Source organism: Antechinus flavipes, chromosome 2 (assembly GCF_016432865.1).
Source record: "Antechinus flavipes isolate AdamAnt ecotype Samford, QLD, Australia chromosome 2, AdamAnt_v2, whole genome shotgun sequence".
Taxonomy (NCBI): domain Eukaryota; kingdom Metazoa; phylum Chordata; class Mammalia; order Dasyuromorphia; family Dasyuridae; genus Antechinus; species Antechinus flavipes.
The window spans coordinates 350,787,227-350,812,333 of record NC_067399.1 but is presented as its reverse complement, the minus strand read 5'-3'; the positions used below and the strand labels follow the sequence as shown (position 1 = coordinate 350,812,333).

Below are 25,107 nucleotides of genomic sequence, written 5' to 3'. Positions count from 1 at the left end.
CAATTCACTTGCTTTTTAAAGCATCAGCCTCCGGGACGGCTTGGTCCTCAGGGAGAAAGGACAAATAAAAATGAAAAAGCAGACAGAAAGATTATATTCTACCCAGTGTCACATAGTTACTAAATGTCTTTAAGTGGGATTTGATCTTAACTTCCTATAAGACCATAAACTACAAGACCATAACTTGAGCCTCCCTTCTTTTGCATTTTGTGCCAACTAGTTAACTTATTGTTTAGTCTGTGAAAATCTTTAGTGAGTTAAGAATGACCCAAAGTAGATAATTTGATAGCATCTTTAGCCTACCATAAAGCTTAAATGCTGTATTAAAGAGAAAAATAATTTTCACTGACTAGGAGTAGCTTTTTTAATGTTTATTCCTATTTGGGTTATTTTGCTCTTCTGTTTTAGCTAGAACTATTTGGCTATAGGAGAACTTGTTTACGTGGGTAAGTATATATGTATCTCCATTTGGCTATCCAAAACAGTTGGGGAGAAGCCCATCCCATTGGCCTAGAGTTTCCCGTGTCAAATATTAAACTAATATAATTGGGCACTGAAAATATGCAGACTGAGCTGTGGACCTCATTCAGGCTCACTACAAATCCCTGAAATAAATATTCTGGACACCTTTTTTCTTTATGCCATTGATAGCATTAAAGAATAAGGCACTAACAAGATAACTACAAATATGTATACATATATTGTATTTAACATACGTTAATATATTTAACATGTATGGAACTACTTGCCATCTAAGGGAGGGGGGTGGAGGGAAGGTGGGGAAAAATTGAAACAGAAGTTTTTGCAAGTGTCAATGTTGAAAAATTATTCATGAATATATTTTGTATATAAAAAGCTATAATAATAATTTTTAAAAAGAATAAGGCACTAAAAAGAGAATTTGGGTTGTTCTTCCCTCACTGTTTCCTGAATGGTACAGAGTTCTTCTGTATACTATTATAGTTGGAATGCTGGAAGCCAGTGTAACTGGTTGATGAGACTTGAATTTTTGTATATCTTTTCTCAAACATTTTCATTATGTCATTCAAACCTATAGTTGTATATGCCAAATAGTTCCTCTCTCTTGAACTCAGAAGAATCTAGTCTTCTGAATTGATAGGGAGTTCTCAACTATTTAGCACTTCTGTCTTATTAGTACTCTAATCTCTAATACCTAAATCCAATGGGTCATATCACCTGTCCATGAGTTTTATTCCCTTTCTATCTAATAGGAATCTTATTCTTGCCAGAAAAAAAATAATGAAGATATATCCAGAATATCAAAATGCATATGGTACTTTGATGTTTTAATTTAATTGGCTGAATTAGGATAAGTGTGATGGGGCCAATAGAATTCTGTGTAAGTTTTATGTTTTTTAAGTACTAAAGTAATTGGAAATTTTTGTAAAAGGATTTTAAAATGGCCTTTCCTTTTAATTCTATAAGTTGAAAACTTAGTATGAAAAAATCTCTAGGTGTTATTATATTCAGATGAAAGATAAAGATTGATAATCATTAATCCAATTATGCCTACAAATTAAAAGTGATTATTATTCTGCTTCTTTTTTAGGAGATTTTGATGAATTCATTCACAATAATAATGATATTATATTGAAAAACATTGCAGAAGATCTTCGGAATTGCTTACCCCTAGAAACCATGCTTCCCTCGGAGCAAATAGCCATTCAAAAAGTAACTTTTTATTTTATTTCAATTTCTACTTAGGGATTCTAGGCAAATTTAAAGGGATGGAATTGGTTAAATGGTTGTTATATGCTTGAAAGCATTGTGTTTTCTTTTTTTTCTTTCTTTCTTTCTTTTTTTTTTTTTTTTTTTTTTTTTTTGCTGAGGCAATTTGGGCTAAGTGACTTGCCCAGGATCATATAGCTAGGCAGTGTTAAGTGTCTGAGACCAGATTTGAACAAAAATCCTCCTGACTCAGAGCTGATTCTCTGCGCCACCTAGCTGCCCCTGTGTGTTTTCTATTTTCATGGCCCACTTCTTCTAGCTGTAAATTTAGGATTTTTTCTGCTGTACCACTCTGCATTTTTTTGGTATCAGTAAATTTTTGTTGAGTATTGTCTTACTGTTGTCACAATTTATCTTTCATCCATAGTGTTCCCTACATAGCTCCCTAAAAACATATTCTTTCTTTGATCTATTTTTTTCTACTCAGCCTTTTAAAGTTACTCATCATTTCAGTGCCATTTTCCTAGAACTATCATGACTTGATTTATTGCTAATTTTGTCCTACACTCTTACTGTGATTTTGTTGTCTTCATTAAAGTTTTGATTTTCTCTCCTTTCTCTCAATTCCATAGCATCATTTATCACTATTTTTCCTTTGCTCCACCCTGAAGAAAAAGGCTGAAGAGCCTTTTTCTTCTCCTAGACTAGACCTTCAACAGGTATCTGTGATTCCATTATTCTTTCTCTGAGTTCCTTCACCATTGCATATAAACTTGTCCAAGTTTCCTCCAATCTTAAAAAGCCTCACTAGATGCTATCATCCCTGCTAGCTATCATCCTCTATTTCTTGTTCCTTTTTCTGCCAGACTTCTTGAAAAAACTTTCCTCACCTGATACCATATTTGCTATCTGCTCACTCTCTCCTAAATCCTCTGTAGTCTGGCTTCCAACCTCATGATTCAACTAAAATTCCTTTCATCTTGTATCAGTGTTCTCTTAATTATCAACTCTAATGGCTTCTCCTCAGTCCTCATCTGCAACAATTGTTTTTTTTAACAAGTCTAAGAAGTAATAATCATAGATCCTTCTGTTATTTGAATATATAGTTTACCAAGCACTTTTCTCATAATAGCCTTATGAAGTAGATAGTGCAAGTATTATTCCAATTTTATTAATGATAAAAATATGAGACTTAAGAGAGTTAAGTGACTTGCCTGTGCTCTTATAGCTAATAACTGTCAGAACCAAGATTTAAAGTTAGTATTAATAACATTATAATGCATATATTCCTTATTCCTTGCCCTTCAGGGATACAGCTTTATTTTCCTAATTGTCTTAAATTGGTTAACAGGTTTTGTCATGTTTCCTATACACAAAATTTATCAAAAAGATCATCGATCACTTTGTGGCTTAGAATGTGTTGACAGAACCATAAATTCAGGGTTCTATATTCAAAATTCTAGGTCATTTGGTTGAGGGACAGTGAGAGGTATTTAGTTATTGCTAGACTTTTGACATAGAAGGAGAATGGCTGCCAATAAAAATAAACCACAATCAGAATTATAGCATATCTTTCTTCAGATTTGTTGGCAGGGAGTAATTGTGTATGGAAACCTAGAGGGAAATGAAGTTGTATTGAAAAGAGCAGATAGCAAGGAGAGGTCTCATCCCACATTAAAATTTATCCTCAAAGACACTGAAGCTTGTGGACCTGGAATCGGAGTCAGATCTGAAAGTACAAATGCAATGAGACATGCTTAGTATTTTTTATTACCTCTTTGCCATTTTTTAATATGTCAGGTACAAAACTCTTAACTATCAGTCGCTAAACATTGTACTTGCTATGTACCAGGCATTGTACTAAGTATTTGGGGAATACAAAAAAAGGCAAAAGGCAAGTCTTTTCCTCAAGGAGCTCATAATCTAATGCAGGAAGCAACAAACAAGCAAATATATAACGAGGATAATTAGGAAATATTTAGGAGCTTAAAGGCATTAACCAGTTATTTTATACATTTTATATATTTATTCAGATCAGATCTTTGAAGAAGTCAAACTAGTAGATAACTTTTTAATATAGAATGAAAGCATGTGATAGTACTATTTTTGATATTAAATTTATATCATTAATTTTACTAGCCTTTCATCTTAATGTATATACTCTTGTATGAGATGAAGAAAATACCTTTCTGCTGTATCAGTTACCCAGTATTGAAAAGGAACATATGAAAGACAGACTAGTTTAATAATTGATGAATTTTACTTTTAAGGAAACAAATATTTATTAATCAATTACCTACTAGGTGCCAGGCATTGTACTAAGCATGTTACAATTGTCCTATTTAGTAGATGAGGCAAGATTTGAACTTAGATTTTCCTGATTCTAGGCAAAATACTTTACAGTGCCACCTACCTATTCCTATACTTTTAAGTATTACTAATAAAGAAATTAAAATTTATTAAATTTTTGTTACACAAAGAAGTAAAAAGTTACTTAATAATATTTTTTGCTACATTTGGAAAAGAAAATGATCAAAGAAAATAGATGTAAACATGAATAAATAGAACTTAAATTTCAAGAATTAAATTCTCTTATTTTACAATTAAAATGTATTTCTTTATACTTTATTTTTCTGACCTCTCCAGATAAAGCAGCACCCGGAGCCTGTAATTCACATTGATGCATTTCTTTATGATGATGACTTTATTGATTACTTATGTGATAATGGAAAAATGAGTAGAAACTACTGCATGGTTTGTGGGTCACACCAGACTACACCTTTAGGTAAGTAGACACTGAAGTATACAAAGTCTATCATTGTAATATATATTCATTTTTCTGATATTCTATGTGTGTGTATATCTCTGATATACAGAGTGTTTGTGTGTATTACTGAGTGTATGTTCACCTGATCCATTTTGTGTTTATTTTTTAAAATAAAATAATTGAGTTTCATAACATAAAGTTTCATTTTTAAGGATTGTTTTAAGTTGAATTCAAAACCAAGGGAAGTGGGTAAGGATACAGTGAAAGCCATCTGTTCTTCATTTTCTCTTCCTTGATGTATAAATAGCAAAAGAAAAAAATGGGGAAAGGAGAAAGAGCTAAGGAACAAAAATGAAAAGAGAATTAACAGCTTGAATAAATAAAGAGTACAAAACCTTACTGAAAAAAAAAACTTGAAAATTAGAATTGACAATAAATAATCTGAAAAAATTAGAAGAAAATGCAAAATACTATGATATGACCTATTGGAAAATAGATCAAGGAGAAATAATTTAAGAATCATTCAGGGACCTGAAAGCCATAAACAAAAAGTTCTGTTCAGTTAGTTTAGAACCAGAGGACAAATTAGAAATTCTCATTCCCATTAATCTACACACCTTATTCACACTCTCATTAATCTCAACATCCTTCTCTATCCCGTCTTACTCTATTCTACTTTTTCCCTCCCTTCTTATATCTCTTTCCAATTAAACCTATACACTTCTCCCACTACTGTAAATCTATACATACTTCTACTCCACCTTATCCTATTTCCTTCCTTCCCCTTTTGTTTCTTTATAGAGTTTGGAGAATGATGTACCTTTCATGGTGTGTTTGTGTATTTGTGTGTGTGTGTGTGTGTGTGTGTGTGTGTGTGTGTGTATTATTCCATATTTAATCCATTCCTGATGTGAGTGGATTTTCAAAACTACTAATCTTCCTTCCCATCTAATGCTTCTGTGTTGGTTCTTCCTCTGCACTTCGTTATTAAAGCATAAATACTAAAGCATAAAAATTAAAGTATTAATGATAAATTATTAATAATTATAATAAATTAATTATAATTTAATTATTATTAATAATAAATATTAAAGCATAAAATTCATCTGAAGGAAAAAAATATCAAGAATTCAAGGAAAACAGAAACAAAATTTGAGAATGACTGAGGCTTAGCAATTCTAGATCTCAAACTATACCACACAGTATCAAGACAGTTTGGTACTTGGGTAAATAATACTTTGATTAGTGGAACAGATAAGATACACAATATCCTGAAATAACAGACATAGTAGCCTACTGATAGACCCCAAAATCTGACCTGTGGGGAAAGAATTCACTGTTCAACAATATTGGAAAATCATACATGTACCAAGATAAACTCTAATGGAAATAAAAGGTAATATGTAAATTAGAGAAACATGAAAGAAATTATCACTAAGGTCTAGAGATAAAGGAAGAATTAATGACCAAATGAGATAAAAGATTCTAGAAGAATATAAAAAATATACATAAAAAATGGTGAGTTTTGTTTACATCAAATTAAAAAGGTTTTATACAAAAGCAATGCAGCTTTAAAAAAAAAAAAAAAAGCAATGCGGCTAAAAAAAAATAGAAGAGAAGCAGAAAAAAGACCCCTTCCCCAAGAGCCAGGGCTTTAAGTCAATTTCCAGATGAAGAAATTTAAGTTGTTGATAGCCATACTTAAAAAAAATGCATTAATAAAAATTAAGTAAAAAAAAAATACAATATAAAATAGATGAAGTACTACCCCACATGTGTAATTAGCAGAATTGACCAAAATGAAAAATTACGAAATGCTACAGGGGCAGTGGGAAAGATGAACATTAAAGCTGTGCTGATGGAACTGTAAACTGGTATGACCATTCTGGAAAGCAGTTTGGAGCTATGTCCAAAAACCTATTAAATGCATAATCTTTTACTTAGTAACACTATTATTTGTTCTGTATCTCAAAGAGATTAGAGTATGAAAAAAAAATAGATATAAATGGACAACAAAGGTAGAAGAAGCTCTTTGTGGTGGGGGAGAAAAAGCTGGAAACTAAGGAGGTTTTCATAAGTTTGGAAATGGAGAAAAAAATTATAAAATACTTAGGAATGGAGGAGTAATGAACTGAACCAGCTACACCAGTGAAAGAACTCTGAGAGGTGACTAAGAACCATTACATTGAATTCCCAATCCCTGTATTTTTGCCCACCTGCATTTTTTATTTCCTTCACAGGCTAATTGTACAATATTTCAGAGTCCAATTCTTTTTGTACAGCAAAATAACAGTTTGGACATGTATACTTATTTTGTATTTAATTTATACTTTAACATATTTAACATGTATTGGTCATCCTGCCATCTAGGGGAGGGGTGGGGGAAGGAGGGGAAAAATTGGAACAAAAGGTTTGGCAATTGTCAATGCTGTAAAATTAAAATTACCCATGCATTGTTATGGAATATTATTGTTCTGTAAGAAATGACCAGCAGGATGAATACAGAGAGGACTGGCGAGACTTACATGAACTGATGCTAAGTGAAATGAACACAGCCAGGAGATCATTATACACTTCGACAACGATATTGTATGAGGACATTTTTTTTTTAAATTTTTATTTAATAATTACTTTATATTGACACTCGTTTCTGTTCCGATTTTTTTTTCCCTCCCTCCCTCCACCCCCTCCCCTAGATGGCAAGCAGTCCTTTATATGTTGGATATGTTGCAGTATATCCTAGATACAATATATGTTTGCAGAACCGAACAGTTCTCTTGTTGCATAGGGAGAATTGGATTCAGAAGGTATAAATAACCCGGGAAGGAAAACAAAAATGCAGATAGTTCACATTCGTTTCCCAGTGTTCTTTCTTTGGGTGTAGCTGCTTTTGTCCGTCATTTATCAATTGAAACTCAGGTCTCTTTGTCAAAGAAATCCACTTCCATCAAAATATGTCCTCATACAATATCGTTGTCAAAGTGTATAATGATCTCCTGGTTCTGCTCATTTCACTTAGCATCAGTTCATGTAAGTCTATGAGGACATATTTTGATGGAAGTGGATTTCTTTGACAAAGAGACCTGAGTTTCAATTGATAAATGACGGACAAAAGCAGCTACACCCAAAGAAAGAACACTGGGAAACGAATGTGAACTATCTGCATTTTTGTTTTTCTTCCCGGGTTATTTATACCTTCTGAATCCAATTCTCCCTATGCAACAAGAGAACTGTTCGGTTCTGCAAACATATATTGTATCTAGGATATACTGCAACATATCCAACATATAAAGGACTGCTTGCCATCTAGGGGAGGGGTGGAGGGAGGGAGGGGGAAAAAAATCGGAAAAGAAACGAATGCAAGGGATAATGTTGTCAATATAAAGTAATCATTAAATAAAAATTTAAAAACAAAAACAAAAAAAAATTACCCATGTATATAACTTGTAAATAAAAAGCTATTTTAAAAATAAATAAGTAAATAAAGGACTCCGACAAAGCAAAAAAATAAAAAATAAAATAAAATACTTAGGAACTCTGAGCAATACAATGATGAAACATGCTATCCTTTTCCAGATAGAGAGCTAATAAATTCAGAATATAGACTATGTAGACTGACACATATTTTTTCCTTTTTTTTTTTTTGAGAAAGTGGATGAAACCACTTGTTTTGCATGACTATATATAACAGATTTTGTTTTTCTTTACCTTCTCAGTAGAGCAGAAAAGGGAAAAGGGAGTAGGAAGAAAGAAAATTAGGTAAGAAAAGAAAATGGGATTTAAAAAAAAAAAAAACAAGGAAAAAGGGAAATTGTTTTAAAAATGAAACTTTTTACTGTAGTATAATGCACAAAGTTGTTATCTATTAAGTACTGATATGTTCAAACTATGATTCTTACCTAATAAGCAGAATTACATAGGGCTTCTGCTTTGTTTAGTTCATTGACAGTACCTACCTCATTGATTTATATTATATTAACTTCACAATAGATAAGAGATTTTTTTATGACAGTTATCCCTGAAAATTTGTGCAAATTGTTTTTTTCTTATGAATTAAATTTAAATTTACATATAAGAATTTCAAAACTAACATTTTCTAATTATTTGATTAAAAGATATCTCTCCCATTCGATTGTAAACTCATTTTGAACAGTAGCTCAGTCATTTTTCAATCTTGTCCAACTCTCTGTGACTCCATTTGGAGTTTTCTTGGTAAAGATACTGGAATGGTTTGCCATTTCCTTCTGCAGCTCATTTTACAGATGAGGAACTGAGGCAAACAAGATTACATGACTTGCTCAGGATCACACAACAGCAGTAAGTATCTAAGGCTGGATTTGAGCTCAGCAAGATGAGTTTTCCTGATTCTAAGCCCAATGTTCAATTTATTTTGAGCAAGGATTGTTTAGTTTTTTGTATATAAATCAGTGCCTAACATATATTGTAGTTTTGGGGTTGAGAAGGGAAGGGGATTTTCTTTTTTTTTCTTTTTATGTTTTATTTTTCCAAGAACATGCAAAGATAATTTTCAACATTTGCCTTCCTAAAACTTACATAGGGAAGCTTAATAAATGCTTATTGAATGATTGATTGGTAGTTCCCAAGATTAGCTATTAGTATTTTTCTTTTCTGGCAAATTAATTAGCTAAACAAGAACTGCTGCTTTATAAATTTTTTATATGTCGAATGATTATTAGATTATTATATTTTTATAATACATATTATTACCATCACCTTATTTTCTGTTTTGTAAGTTCATGTTTTTATATTGAATTTTCTTTAAAAAGGGCAAACCTTTAATTAGTTTTTAGTGTCACATCTCTATTTATAAAGGGAAATGATGTTTAAGTGCATTATATTAAGGTATTCATTACTTTGAAGTACTAAATAGGAACAGGATTAAAAAATTCTTGGAACTAGGATCTGAAAATTATTTGATATTTATGTCTGTGTACAAAATGTCACTGATTTTGACTAAATTGAACATTCTTAGGACTCTTTTACATGATAGGACTATGGTACCTTAGATTTAGAGCTGGAAGAAAACTTGAGAAATCTAGTTGAGTTTTATTTTAACAAAGGGAAACTGAAATAGAATTTGATGGTGAAAAAAGTTGGGATAAGACCAAGATTTTGAACCCAGTTTCAGTTTCAGCTTCTGCTTTCTGAATCCTAATTCATCATCCATGTTTCTGTCTTTCCATGAAACTATTTTGAAAAATCCAAAACTACTTTCTTCTCCCAAGACTTGGGAAGGAATAGAGCACTTGAGAATGGTAAACCAAAGCAGACATTTTGCTATCTTGTTAGAATTTCAGTATTTAGAATCACTGAGTATGGACATGAATTGTCATTCAAAAAATATATGTAGTTAAAGAGGATCAGAATAAGCTCAGAAGTAATCATTTGGCATTTTCTCTTGAGAGAAAGTATAATAATAATGATGATGATAGTTTTATCTAGTGCTTATTATGTGCCAGGCACTCTACTAAGCACCTTATAATTCTTAGTTCATCTGGTCCTCACAACTGTCCTGGAAAGTAGGTGTTATTATTACCCCCTTCATGTAATTGAGGAAACAGAAATTAAGTGACTTGCCTCAGGTCACACAATTAAGTGTCTGAGACTGACTTTGAACTAGAAGTTTTCCCAATTCCAGGCCCAGTGCTTTAATTGTGCCTTAGTTTTTTGGGGGGAAACGGATTTCAGGTCAGGAAAAATCTGAGTTCCCTTTTTAGTTGTGTGACCACGGGCACTTCCTAAGCTTTACTTTCTCATTTGTGAAATGGGAAGAATAGGGGCAGTTAGATATTATAGTCGGTAGAGTGCTAGCCCTGAAATCAGGGAGATCTGAGTTCAAATCCAGCCTCAAATATTTAACACTTACTAGCTGTATGATCTTGAACAAATCACTTAACCCCAATTGCCTCGTTTCCCCCCCAAAAAAATAAATAAATAAAATGGGAAGAATAATACCTCACAAGATTTGTTAATGAAAATGAGATGATTATAATTAGTGCATTTTGTAAGCTTTATAGTGCTATAGAGATGTCAGCTATTGATATTATTCCTTCCCCAACAAAGTTTTGGTACTGAAAGTAAAGTGTGAAGTTAGCTTTTTTTTTCCTTAATAGTTTTCATTTGTAGGTACGTAATAGATTTTAAAATATCCTTTATAAATATAAAAGAGCTATCAGTAGAGTACCTTCTTATATGTGACTAAATACTTTTCATTAATGCAAAGCTTTTTTGTGTGTGTGTGTGTTCTAATTCTTCAGGATTTATTTCTCATTCCTTCTCCCCTTTGGAATTGAAGTTCATTTATCAACATGTGCTCCCAGATCTGTCTGGAAAGGTCTTGGTTGATGTTGGTTCCAGACTTGGCCCAGTCCTTTTTGTGGTAAAATCTAGTACAAGAACTTCTTCAATGTTTGTGATATGCACCTTTTATGGTTAACTTTGCCTTTATCCAAGGAGATAGATAAATTTAATTTCTTAGACTAACTATACACTGAAATTAAAAGTGTCATTGAAAGGTGGGTTCTAAAATCTTATATAATAATAATGAGCTCCCTCTTTCTAAGACTAGTTTTTATGATCTTTCATAAAATCCTAAATCTTGAGATAGGAAGCACCTCAGAGACCATATAGTCTTAACACCTTCATTTTACATTGAGGAAAATGAGGCCTAGTGACATTAAGTAATTTGCCTAACGTCTTGCAGATAGAAAATATTATTTAGTCCTACAAATCATAATATTGTAAATGGTATAAAAGCATTAAATGTAACTTATACTATAGCTAATCTTTTGTTCATTATTAATTTCTGTGCTATCTTTTTTTTTTCTTATTTTGGCTAATTTGCATTGAACATCAGTCAAAAAAGTTTTGCCCTAAGAAGTTTGATTGTGAAGCTTCTGGTTGAACTTGGCTTCCTAAATAGTCATTTACCATCACTTTTAAAATTCATTACTTTAAGTACAATTTTAAAAGTTTTACCAGCTAATTGAAATGACACTTTTGTTTCTTATAACCATACTTGTTTAAACATATGAACAAAAGCAGTAGATTCAGATGTGTCAGTTTATTCAGATATCTTTAGAAGAATGAATATTTGCTGTCATACAAGTTGACTTTGTAATGCTGTAATATGTAATAATTTGTAATAATTTGTAATGTAATAATGTGATGTATTTTTAATCTTAAGTCTTCTAATTGTTAACATATGAGAGCTTCAAGATAAAATAATAACCTCTCCAAAATAATGGTTTAAAGTTTGTGAATTTCTTATTTTGGAGGGAAAGGAGGGCTTGTGGTGTGATGAACATCTGTAATTGGACTTCCTACAGCTATAAGGGTCAAATTAAGTAATGTTTGTAAAGCACTATATAAATGCTAGCTATTATTTGATTTAGGTCAGCAGCTATTATTTCTTAAACTGTCTTAAATTTTTCATACCTTTTCCCATCCTGCTCCCACCTTCTCACTACTTACTCTTTCCAATCCACACAACTTTTTCGCTAACACTAGCACTTTGGGATTATTTTAATGGGGTAATTCTCAGCTATTTATATTCCCTGTGTCTTTTTGGTAGAGCTTTCTTTAATTCCTGGTTGAGAATTCCCGATTTATTAAATTAGACCTAGGGAGTTACCTAAAAAACAGATATTAAGTTGTCTTTATAAGATCATAGCTAGTAAATGCCAGAAGATTCCAATTCTAGCTTTCTGTCTATCATCCCAGACTTAGTGTCCTCTAAGGTGTCAAAGATTACATAATATAGGTCAAGGTCAGAGGCAGGACTGGAACCCAGAATTTTCTGGCTGAGTCCAGCTCCCTAAACCACTGTGCTGTGGGAAGAGTTATATAATAAAAGGTAATTGGAATAGTAAATTTTTGCAAAGAAAAGTCACTTCAAAATCATAATACATTTCAAAGCAAAATATAATTTTGTTTTTATTATTTGGCATTTAGGGTGATCTATATGTATATCAGTTTTCTAGGTTTTATTCATATGTTATTTTTGGTAGTTTTTTCCTCATTTTAGACAAATTTTCCTTTAAAGATTTCCATTAAAGATAATGCCTTTTCTTCTGAAGCTAGCAACAGTTAATTTTCTCTCATAATTTTTACATTTCCTTTTATTTTAGGGTTATCTTTATAGTTCAGCATTGCAGCTACATGGAGTGGAAATGAATCAAGATTTTTGCCAGCTGCAAGAAATGATCATTGCAAAATACAAATTCACTGATAGGATAAAGGTACTCATTGTTATTTTTAGTCAATAAGCATTTATTAATCTCTGAAAGTCTTTGCCCTCAAGAATCTTACGTTCTGTACAACACAGCATATACACATGATTTGAATGGGAATATTTAAATTAAGTGAATATAAAAGATTAAAATACAAGATAATTTGATAGAGATGGGGCTTTATCAACTGAATTTCCACTTGAAGTGAGCTTTGAAGGAGACAGGATTCTAAGAGACAGAGATAAGGAATGCATTCTCAACATGGGGAACTATATTCTGTGCAAAGGTAGATAAATAAGAGTTTGACAGTCGAGTGTATGAAAAAGAAAGGTCTTTCTCTGGCTGAACCATAGAAGATATGGAACGGGAGGAAGGGAAGAGAACAAGGATTTATAACTTCTACATTGGCTTTGTGCTAAGTTCTTTACAAATAATCATTTGATTCTTAAATCAATTCTGGGAGACAGTTCAAATCCAGCCTCATTTTATAGTTGAGGAAACTGAGGCAGGCATAGTTTAACTGACCTGCCTGTGGTCACACATTCAGTGTCTGAGGCCAGATTTGAATTCAGATCTTTTTGACTCCTGGCTCATGATTCTACTGCATCATCTAGCTGCCATCAAATGTAATATGTAATAAAAATGGAAAGATAGATTGGAACCAATTTTCAAAGAGCCTTGAATTTGAGCCATTGGAATATATTAAGCAGGGAAGTGTTAGGTCCACAAATAATTTAGAGTATTTTTTGGCAGCTTTGTGGGGGATAGATTAGACTTGAGGTAGAGAGGTTATTGAGTTAGTTCGTGATGCTTAAGTGGTTGTGTGAGTAGAGAGATGAAGCTAGATGAGAAAGCTGCTTTCGAAGAAGCCTGAACAAACCACTATATATAGCAACTGAAAGAATATTTTAAGAAGAATCTTTGAGTTTAAAGAAAAAAAGTTTTTTCTTTGAGTTTATTTTATATTTTGAGCATGATTTTTTTTGGGAGGAGCATAATTCCAATTAAATATTTATTTTCCAAGTTGTGTCTTAAAATAATGCTATATAATTTATCCTTTTTAACAGTTGATTATTGCTTATAATAAGTACTTCGTATATACTAAGGATTAGAATAAATAAATGGCTTCTGATGTTACCACTCAACTGAAGCTGTTTTTTCCTAACAACTTGAGGAAAAAAATAGTTAATTGGAATTGTTCTCACCAAAAAAAAAAAAAAAAAATCATGATCAAAATGTAAAATAAAGATTCTTCTTAAAATATATTTTTAGTTGCTATGTAGTGCCATGATATCATCTGAATCTTAAAATTTCAAAAAAAAAATCTAAGAATTATCATGAAAAATTTGTATTAGATTAATATCTCATATTGTTTTAGGCAATAGGATACAGTGAAAAGAATCCTGAACTTAGAGTCAGAGAAATTAGTTCAAATTCTTGGCTTTGCATGTGTTGCCTTGGGAAACTGACTCTTTTTGAAGAAAGGCCTCTTTGGCTTGATTTCTTATTTGGAAAGTGAGGTGATTGGAACAGATGACATGTAAGACTTTCCAGCTCTAATCTGTAATCCATTTTACCTGTCGCACCAAATAAAAGCAATTTGGTTTAGAGGATAGAAAGCTGACTTTAAAAGTTAGAAAGACCTTGGCTCAAGTTCTACCTCTAATAAATACTGACTATATATAACCTAGCTAGAAATTGCAAAACGGAGATTTAACTACCTTAGTTAGGTAGTCTCTTCAGCGGGGAGGTCTTCATTCTAGTAAAATCAATCAAAAAATAAAGTATGTTGGGGTAGCTAGATGGGGCAGTAGATAGAACACCAGCTCTGGAATCAGGAATATCTGAGTTCAAATCCAGCCTCAGACATTTAATACTTTCTAGCTGTGTGTGATCCTGGGCAAGTCACTTAACCCCAGTTGCCTCACACACATACACACAAAATATAACCAGATGTGAAAGTATTTTTAATTTGTTTACCAAATTTCCCCCTTATGTTTATTTTTCTCCCTTTCTCTCCTTCCCTCCTTTTTCCCCCTTCTTTCCTTTCTTCCTTACTTTCTTCTTGCTTCCTTTACTCCTTCCTTCCCTACCTCTCTCATACTTTCCCTTTTAGTCATCAATAGTTGTTAGCCTGCATGTACCTCTGCAGGCTTTGTAGGAGCTGTTTTTAAAATGTGAATTGTGATTTAGAATATTATAGCAATAACTTCTTTTCACTTTGATAATGAAAGTACACATATTTAAAAAAGGAAAGATATTTTGCATTTAAATATGACAATTGGTTACTACTTAAAAAGGACTATTTCTATGGAAAGAAGTAGGGGACTGTTTAAAAAATAGGAAAGTAGATCAGTGGAACAAATTAGGCAAGATGTTCTAGAAGAAAATAAATATAGTGCTCCAGCCAGGAATACAAATTACAGAGAGAAGAATTTCATGTTATGGTGGTAAATTTGGAATGCATTTTGGCAGAAAATAATTTAAGAAAGATTTCAGTAGGTAAAGATGAGGAAAGCATATATTCCTGGTTTGAGGGATAATCAAGGCAAAGGGATTGGATTGCCTTAGGAATGGAAAATGTACTATAGTTTATAAGAAATCGCAAGTAGACTAGTAGGGAGCATCTAGATGGCCTGACATCAGAAAGACTTCAGTTTAAATCTGACTGTTAAATCTTACCTATGTGACCTTGGGAACAAATTACTTAACCTCTGTTTGTCTCAGTTTCCTCATTTGTAAAATGAGGATAAATAATAGCTCTTGTCTCCCAAGGTGGTTGTAAGGATCAGATAAGGAAAAAATTATGAAGTACTTAGCACAGTGCTATATAAATGTTAGTTGCTGCTTCCTTTTCCTGTTTGACCTCCTTTTCCACTTCCTCTTCTTCTTCCTATTATTTTTCCTCCTTGTTCTTCTTCTATTATTACTACTACTACTAGATTGTAAAGTCTGTGAAAGAGAGTAAAGTGAGTAAGATAAATGGAAAAGTTAAAAAGGGATCATGTTATAAAGCTTTAATTGTCAAGCAGTTTTTATATCTAATTCTAGTGATTATAGAGAGCTACTGGAGTTCAGTAAGTAAAAGGTGGTATGCTTAGACCTGCACTTTAGGAAGATCCTTTTGATAGCTATGTGGAAAACGGGCTAGAGTGGGGCAAGAGTTGAGGCAGGGTGATCGATCCATACCAAGAGGTCCAGGTGAAAAGTGGTAAGAACATGAGCTCATGTGGAAAGAAGATGACTTCAAGAGATGTTGTAGAAATAGAAATAATGAGATTTGGAAAATCATTGGTTATGTGGGGTGAACAATAACAAGGAATAGAGGTGGCTTATACATCAAGTTTCTAGGCCTAGATGACTAAGAAAATTGAGATATTCTCAAAAATAATAGAGGAGTTTGGAAGAGGTATGGACTTTAAGGGGAAAATAATGAATTCTTTTGAACTTGTTGAATTTGAGATGACTGTTGGTCATCTTGTTTGAAATATTTATTAGATAGTTGATATTGAAGGACTAGAGCTTAGTAAAGAGATTAGGACTAGATATATAGAAATAGAAGTCATTTGTATAAAAATAATAAATGAATTCATGGAAAATAAATGAATTATTTCACCCAGTAGAGAGTATAGCCAGCAGTGTCACATGCAGCAGAAAAGTATAGAAAGATGAGGATTCAGAAGAGGCCATTAAGTAAGATGGTAGGATGCAGAATAGTTTGGATCCTTCACAAATATCCCAGTGGAGTTTAGAAATATACCAGTTTGGGAAGAAGAAAAAAAATCACCTCTAGATTCCTCAACCAAATCAGAAACCCAGTGAAAGACCCTAAACATCTCAATACCCAGGAATAATTAAACCAGAGTAGAGAGATAGTAGGACAGATGGGGCAAAGTTTTATTTCTGGACCTAGTTGGCTTCAAGTGAAGCATTGCCTAATCATTCTTTCCCTGAAATACATGTCAAAGAGATCAGTGTCAGAACTTTCTGAGTAGGTCCAGCATATGATCAAAGCCCAGCTGCTAGAGAGAAGTCCTAAGCAAAATCCAACCAAAGTATATACTGAACCCATTGATGGGATCCTAGTGCATGAATAGTTCCTGAATCCCACAATATCCCAGGCAGACCTTACTCCACTCTAGTGGTAAGCTCTGACTTACTTTATTTAAGACTAAAATAGCTCCTGACCATTCAATTTAGATGTGGAATTTGACCCAAATGTAGACCACTCACTGTAATTACCAAAGTAGATAAAATGAACAAGTCCAAGAAAACTCCTTAGTTTAAAAGATGCCCAGGAATAAATCCCAAGGAAAATAGCAGTCTCACAGCAATTCTGGGTAAAGTGTGAGAAAAAAGTGTCTTTTCCACAAGGACTGCAAGTGTACCTGGAAATGATGAAATAACACAGAAGGGAAAAGCTAGGGAATGGCAAGGAAAACTGATACCCCTGAGAACAAATAGTGGGAAACTTCTTTGAAGAACTTCAAATGAAAAATTCATTTGAAGAATACCCTAATAATGAGAATAGAGCAGACAGAAAACAGTGACTCAATATAATAAAAAATACTAAAACAAAACCAAGAAATTTTAAAAAACAAAAGAAAATGTAAAAACTATAGTTAATAGCAAATATAGAATATAGAGGGATAATTTAAAAATTATTTGAAAAAAAAAAATGTGGGGCAGCCAGGTGGCACTGAATAGATTGTGAAGCCTGAAATCTAGAAGACTCATCTTTCTTAGTTTAAATTTGGCTTTAGACACTTACTAGCTATGGGATCGTAAGCAAGTTACTTAACCTTATTTGCTTGGTTCCTTATCTGTTAAATGATCTGAAGAAGGAAATGGCAGTATATTTGTCCAGAAAACTTCAAATAAAGAGTCAGACAAAAGGAGGCAGGACCAGGATGATGGAGTGAAAGCAGGAACTCACCTGAGCTCTTCCCCATAACCCTTCAAATACCAAATAAGAACTTTAAACAAATTTTAGAGCATCAGAGCCCACAAAAAGACAGAGTGGAATAGCTTTCCAGTTAACAGTGGCTTAGAAGGTCAACAGTAAGGGTCTGTTACATCAGAATGAGTTGAGCATAATAGCCTAAAGAAACCAAGAACAGATGGTGGAGCCCCTAAATAAGGCAGCAACAGGGTTCTCCAGACCTCTCAGTCCACAGACACCAAAGATGACTTGGCAGAAAAGGTTTGGTGCACTAAAGAGTGAGGGGAGCCCTAAAAAACCAGGATTGGGCTTTGAGAGCCACCAAATCATCAGGAATAGTGCTGCAGAAGCAGCTACCATAGTAGCAATTGCAACTGTTGCAGAGAGACCAGCAATAATAGTGGTGGCTTCCAGAGATCTAAGCTTACAGGTATGGGGACCAGAATAGCTGGTCAGAGGGAGATGACAGGGGCCTGCCTCTCTGCTGGCACTGTGGTAGCACTCAGTTGCTGTGCTATACTCAGATCTGGGTAACAGTGCTGGTTCCTTGGTACAACTCTCTAAAAGGATCTCTTAAAAGGAAGCACAAAACCCCAAAAGTGTGGAATGTTAAAGCATCTACCTGGAAATGGCCCTATTTTAGCAAAGAGTTAAAAGCCAAACAATAGGCTGGAATAATGAGCAAAGAACAGAAAAAGATTCTGACCATATAAAAATTACTATGGTGATAAGGAAGGTCAAAAACATACTTATATGATGATAACAAAGTCAAAGATCCTACATCTATAATCTCCAAGAAAAGTAAAAATTGGTCTCAGGCCATAGAAGAGCTCAAAAGGGATTTTAAAAATCAAGTCAGAAGGGTAGAAGAAAAATTGGGAAGAGAAATGAGAGTGATGCAAAAGGAAATACAAAAAGCTGATGAGAAAAAAATGCCTTAAAAAGCAAAATATATCAACTAGCAAAGGAGGTATGGTCAATGAAGAAAATCCATAAAAATTAGAAATGAGCAAATAGAAATTAATGACTTCATGAAAAACAGTAAAACAACCCAAACAAATGAAAAAATAGAAAACAGTGTGAAATATCTCATTGGAAAAACAACTGATCTGAAAAGTAAATCCAGCAGAGATAATCAAAAATAAGCATTTTTCAAGTAATTATCAAGGAAAACTGACCTGATATCCTAGAATCACAGGGTAAAATTGAAAGACTCTGATCACCTTTTGAAAGAGATCTAAAGATTAAAATCTCTCTGCAACATTATAGCCAAATTTTAAAACTCCCAGGTCAAAGAGAAAAATTGCAAGTATCCAGAAAGAAACAAGGCAAGTATAGTGGAACTACAGTCAGAATAACACAAGATTTAGCAATTTCTTTGTTAAAAGACTGAAGGGCTTGGAATATGACATTCCATGTTATTGTTTGGTAAGAAATGACCAACAGGATGATTTCAGAAAGGCCTGGAGAGACTTACATGAACTGATGCTGAGTGAAACGAGCAGGGCCAGGAGATCCTTAGTAATTAAAGTACTACCTATATTTATCTACTACTATTATTATTAATAAGATATTACTCAATTGTTTTAAAATCTATTTTAACTTTTTTATTGTGCAATTAAATTTATCATATACTTTAACTTTAACCACAGCTATGATTAGGTATTTCCTCTATTTGCCTGAAACTTGATTTTATAAATGAAATAACATGTTCTGTCTTAGCTATAGCTCTTTTCTTTTCCTTAGGTCAACTCACTTTAACATTTGAATTTGACAGTATGCTTTCTCTACCCTGTTTCTTCCTCTTAACCTATTCCCCCTTTTGAGTTTAATCCATTTTTATGCTAAAATCTCTGGGTATAATTTTATTCAAAAGTTTTTTCAGTTCAAATGAAAATGAAGCTCATGGGATCCCTATTCTCCATACTCCTTCTTCCATGATTATAAGCATTTTATCGTTCTCTATAATAATTATCTTCCTTCCATGTCTTCACCCTTTTTTTCCCCCACATATACAATCCCACATCCTTCCATCTGTTTTTCTCCGGAAATCATCAGCACAAAAGAAAACCATCCATAGAATACTTATCATTTTATCTAATTCAACTCTTTTTTTAAACTGAGGCAACTGGGGTTAAGTGACTTGCCCAGGGTCACACAGCCAGGAAATATTAAATGTCTGAGACCAAATTTGAACTCGGGTCCTCCAGACTTCAGGGTTAGTGCTCTATCTACTGCGCCACCTTGCTGCTCCTTAGAACAGCTATCATTTTACCTTGACATAGTGCTCAATGTTTTACACACATTAGTTCATTTGATTCTCATAACAACTCTAAGATAAAGAAGCTATTATTATCTTCATTTTACTTCAGAAGAAACTAAGATAGAGAGCGACTAATCTGGGAACACTCAAGTAGTAAGTTTTTGAGGCTGTATTTGAAGTGAGGTCTTCCTGACTCCAGGCCCAATGCTCTATTCACTGTGCCACCTAGCTGCCTTTAGCACTTGAAGGTCCATTTCTTAACAAAACAGTTCATCCCCACAAATTTCCTTTTATATTTACAAATGTATAATTTTTCTCTTGATTCCTGCATTTCTATGTCTACTAGGGTTCTAGTCTTTTCATTAAGAATACCCAGAAAGGTGCATTTTTACCTGCTTTTGTTGGAGAACTTGTTTTTGGATCTAAACCTGAATCTCTTATCTGCTGTAAAATCAATTTCATATTCTCCTTTTTAATGGCACTTGCTAAACCTTGTGTGATTTTTATTTTGGCTTTTTGATTTATACCTGTACTTCTTTTTGGCTGCTTGGAGCATTTTTTCTTTAACTTAGAAGTTCTAAATCATGACTACAATATTTCTGAAAATTTTCATTTTTTTTAGTTGTGTTGGACTCTTATTTTTTTCATATTTTAATATACTACTTTTATTGTCCCCAGTTACATGTAAAGCAATTTTTAAAAAATTGTCTTTAAAACTCTTGAGTTCCAGATTCTCTCCTTTCCACTCCCCTCCACTGAGAAGACACATGTGAAGTTATGCAAAATATTTCCATAAAAGTCATGTTGCAAAAGAAGACATAGATTTCTCCTTAATTCCCCCCCACCGCAAAAAAAAAAAAAAAAAAAAAAAAAAACCCTCAAGAAAATAAAATTTTTAAAAATGCATGCTTCAGTTTATATTCAGGCACAATCAATTTTTTTTCTTTGAGCATGAATAGCATTTTTAATCTTAAGTTCTTCAGAGTAGTCTTGGATCATTGTGTTGCTGAAAAAAAAGCAGTCATTCACAACTGATCATCCTACAAGTTTGCTATTACTATGTACACAGTATATTTTTCTTCGAGCTCAGGGAGGACTTTCCAGGTTTTTTCTAATTCCTAGCTCATCATTTCTTAGAGAATAACAATCCATCATAATCACATACCACAATTTATTCAGCCATTCCCCTCAATTTCCAATTCTGTTTATCCCCCATTTATTCTATTTCCTCATTTCTTTTATCCTATTCCTCCTCAAAATTGTTTTGCTTCTGACACACCTTTCCCATAATCAGTTCTTGCTTCTATCATTCTCCTTCTCATATTCCCTTTCTTCCTACTGTGTAGGAAAGCACAATAAGACAGATTTCTATACCCATATTAAGTATATATGTTAGAGTTAGTTAGCTCTTTGAGTCAACTCTGATGAAAGTAAGGTTCACTCACTCCCCACTTTCCCCTCCCTTGTAAAAGCTTTTTCTTGCCTCTTTTCCGACAAGTAACTGACCCCATTCCATCTCTACTTTTCCTTTCTCCTAGTATATTCCTCTCTTTCTTTAATTTTTTTAAAAAAGATATTATCCCTTCATATTCAACTCACACCAGTGCCCTCTATTAACAATGAGAAAATTCTTATGAGTTACAAATATCCTCCTCCCATGTAGGAATGTAAAAAAATATACCTTATTAAGTGCCTTATGACATCCCTTTGCTGATTACCTTCTTATGCTTCTCCTGTATTGAAAATCACATTTTCTATTTAGCTCTGGACTTTTCATTACAAATGCTTGAAAGTCCTCTATTGTACTGAATATCCATCTTTTTCCCCTTGAAGGATTATACTAATTTTTGTTGGGTAGGTGATTTTTGTTTGTAATTCTATCTCCACTACTCTCTGGAATATCATATTCCTTTTTTTAAAAATTTCATAGCTTTTTATTTACAAGTTATATGTATGGGTAATTTTACAATATTGACAATTGCCAAACCTTTTGTTCCAATTTTTCCCCTCCTTCCCGTCATCCCCTCCCCTAGATGGCAGGATGTTAAATATATTAAAGTATAAATTGATACACAATTAGTATACATGACTAAACTGTTGTTTTGCTGTACAAAAAGAATCAGACTCTGAAATATTATACAATTAGCCTGCATTTGTAATGAAAAGTCCAGAGCTAAATAGAAAATGTGATTTTCAATACAGGAGAAGCATAAGAAGGTAATCAGCAAAGGGATGTCATAAGGCACTTAATAAGGTATATTTTTTTACATTCCTACATGGGAGGAGGATATTTGTAACTCATAAGAATTTTCTCATTGTTAATAGAGGGCACTGGTGTGAGTTGAATATGAAGGGATAATATCTTTTTTAAAAAAATTAAAGAAAGAGAGGAATATACTAGGAGAAAGGAAAAGTAGAGATGGAATGGGGTCAGTTACTTGTCGGAAAAGAGGCAAGAAAAAGCTTTTACAAGGGAGGGGAAAGTGGGGAGTGAGTGAACCTTACTTTCATCAGAGTTGACTCAAAGAGCTAACTAACTCTAACATATATACTTAATATGGGTATAGAAATCTGTCTTATTGTGCTTTCCTACACAGTAGGAAGAAAGGGAATATGAGAAGGAGAATGATAGAAGCAAGAACTGATTATGGGAAAGGTGTGTCAGAAACAAAACAATTTTGAGGAGGAATAGGATAAAAGAAATGAAGAAATAGAATAAATGGGGGATAAACAGAATTGGAAATTGAGGGGAATGGCTGAATAAATTGTGGTATGTGATTATGATGGATTGTTATTCTCTAAGAAATGATGAGCTAGGAATTAGAAAAAACCTGGAAAGTCCTCCCTGAGCTTGAAGAAAAATATACTGTGTACATAGTAATAGCAAACTTGTAGGATGATCAGTTGTGAATGACTGCTTTTTTTTCAGCAACACAATGATCCAAGACTACTCTGAAGAACTTAAGATTAAAAATGCTATTCATGCTCAAAGAAAAAAATTGATTGTGCCTGAATATAAACTGAAGCATGCATTTTTAAAAATTTTATTTTCTTGAGGGTTTTTTTTTTTTTTTTTTTTTTTTTTTGCGGTGGGGGGGATTAAGGAGAAATCTATGTCTTCTTTTGCAACATGACTTTTATGGAAATATTTTGCATAACTTCACATGTGTCTTCTCAGTGGAGGGGAGTGGAAAGGAGAGAATCTGGAACTCAAGAGTTTTAAAGACAATTTTTTTAAAATTGCTTTACATGTAACTGGGGACAATAAAAGTAGTATATTAAAATATGAAAAAAAAAAGAGTCCAACACAACTAAAAAAAATGAAAATTTTCAGAAATATTGTAGTCATGATTCAGAACTTCTAAGTTAAAGAAAAAATGCTCCAAGCAGCCAAAAAGAAGTACAGTTATAAATCAAAAAGCCAAAATAAAAATCACACAAGGTTTAGCAAGTGCCATTAAAAAGGAGAATATGAAATTGATTTTACAGAAGATAAGAGATTCAGGTTTAGATCCAAAAATAAGTTCTCCAACAAAAGCAGGTAAAAATGCACCTTTCTGGGTATTCTTAATGAAAAGACTAGAACCCTAGTAGACATAGAAATGCAGGAATCAAGAGAAAAATTATACATTTGTAAATATAAAAGGAAATTTGTGGGGATGAACTGTTTTGTTAAGAAATGGACTTTCAAGTGCCTAAAGGCAGCTAGGTGGCACAGTGAATAGAGCATTGGGCCTGGAGTCAGGAAGACCTCACTTCAAATACAGCCTCAAAAACTTACTACTTGAGTGTTCCCAGATTAGTCGCTCTCTATCTTAGTTTCTTCTGAAGTAAAATGAAGATAATAATAGCTTCTTTATCTTAGAGTTGTTATGAGAATCAAATGAACTAATGTGTGTAAAACATTGAGCACTATGTCAAGGTAAAATGATAGCTGTTCTAAGGAGCAGCAAGGTGGCGCAGTAGATAGAGCACTAACCCTGAAGTCTGGAGGACCCGAGTTCAAATTTGGTCTCAGACATTTAATATTTCCTGGCTGTGTGACCCTGGGCAAGTCACTTAACCCCAGTTGCCTCAGTTTAAAAAAAGAGTTGAATTAGATAAAATGGTAAGTATTCTATGGATGGTTTTCTTTTGTGCTGATGATTTCCGGAGAAAAACAGATGGAAGGATGTGGGATTGTATATGTGGGGGAAAAAAAGGGTGAAGACATGGAAGGAAGATAATTATTATAGAGAACGATAAAATGCTTATAATCATGGAAGAAGGAGTATGGAGAATAGGCATCCCATGAGCTTCATTTTCATTTGAACTGAAAAAACTTTTGAATAAAATTATACCCAGAGATTTTAGCATAAAAATGGATTAAACTCAAAAGGGGGAATAGGTTAAGAGGAAGAAACAGGGTAGAGAAAGCATACTGTCAAATTCAAATGTTAAAGTGAGTTGACCTAAGGAAAAGAAAAGAGCTATAGCTAAGACAGAACATGTTATTTCATTTATAAAATCAAGTTTCAGGCAAATAGAGTAAATACCTAATCATAGCTGTGGTTAAAGTTAAAGTATATGATAAATTTAATTGCACAATAAAAAAGTTAAAATAGATTTTAAAACAATTGAGTAATATCTTATTAATAATAATAGTAGTAGATAAATATAGGTAGCACTTTAAGGTTTTTAAAGTACTTTACATGTATTATCTCATTTGAATCAACAATGGGGGTAAATAGGTATGTGTTGTTATACCCATTTCACATAAGAGCAAACTGAAGCAGGCAGAAGTTAACCTCTCTGACTTAAATCCAGACTCACACAATTAGTAAGTATCTAAGACCAAATTTGAACATATTCTAATCCAGGTCCAGTTCTGCCTTGAAACACAAAGATTCAAACAGACTTAAAATGTGGGGCTTCAGGTGACCTCAGAAAAGTAGGAGTAGCAATCATGATTTTAGTTAAGGCTACAATAAAAATGGATAAGCTACAAGCAGAAAGATTACATTAAACTTAAAGACACTGGATAATAAGGATACTTACCATATCTACTTAATAATATCTAACTCATTAAAAGAAAATTATATCAAATGAAGATGAGGATTATTAAAACTCTAATAGTGTATGTATGAGGAAAGCTTATGTTCTCCTTTTCAAATCTAGACAAATCTTACCAAAATAGAAACAAGGAAGAAGTTAA

The 25,107-nt window shown here is 33.0% G+C and overlaps 1 protein-coding gene across 1 annotated transcript in view; it reads left to right on the top strand.

The window, feature by feature from the left end:
* The window catches only part of LOC127549752 (uncharacterized), a 47,941-nt gene that overhangs the window by 2,098 nt on the left and 20,736 nt on the right, over positions 1 to 25,107 (top strand). Inside the window, exons 2-5 of the mRNA XM_051978047.1 lie at positions 1,571 to 1,692; positions 4,336 to 4,474; positions 10,735 to 10,856; positions 12,607 to 12,717. Of these exons, the coding sequence (XP_051834007.1) occupies positions 1,571 to 1,692; positions 4,336 to 4,474; positions 10,735 to 10,856; positions 12,607 to 12,717 (494 nt within the window). The remainder of the gene's footprint in view (positions 1 to 1,570; positions 1,693 to 4,335; positions 4,475 to 10,734; positions 10,857 to 12,606; positions 12,718 to 25,107) is intronic.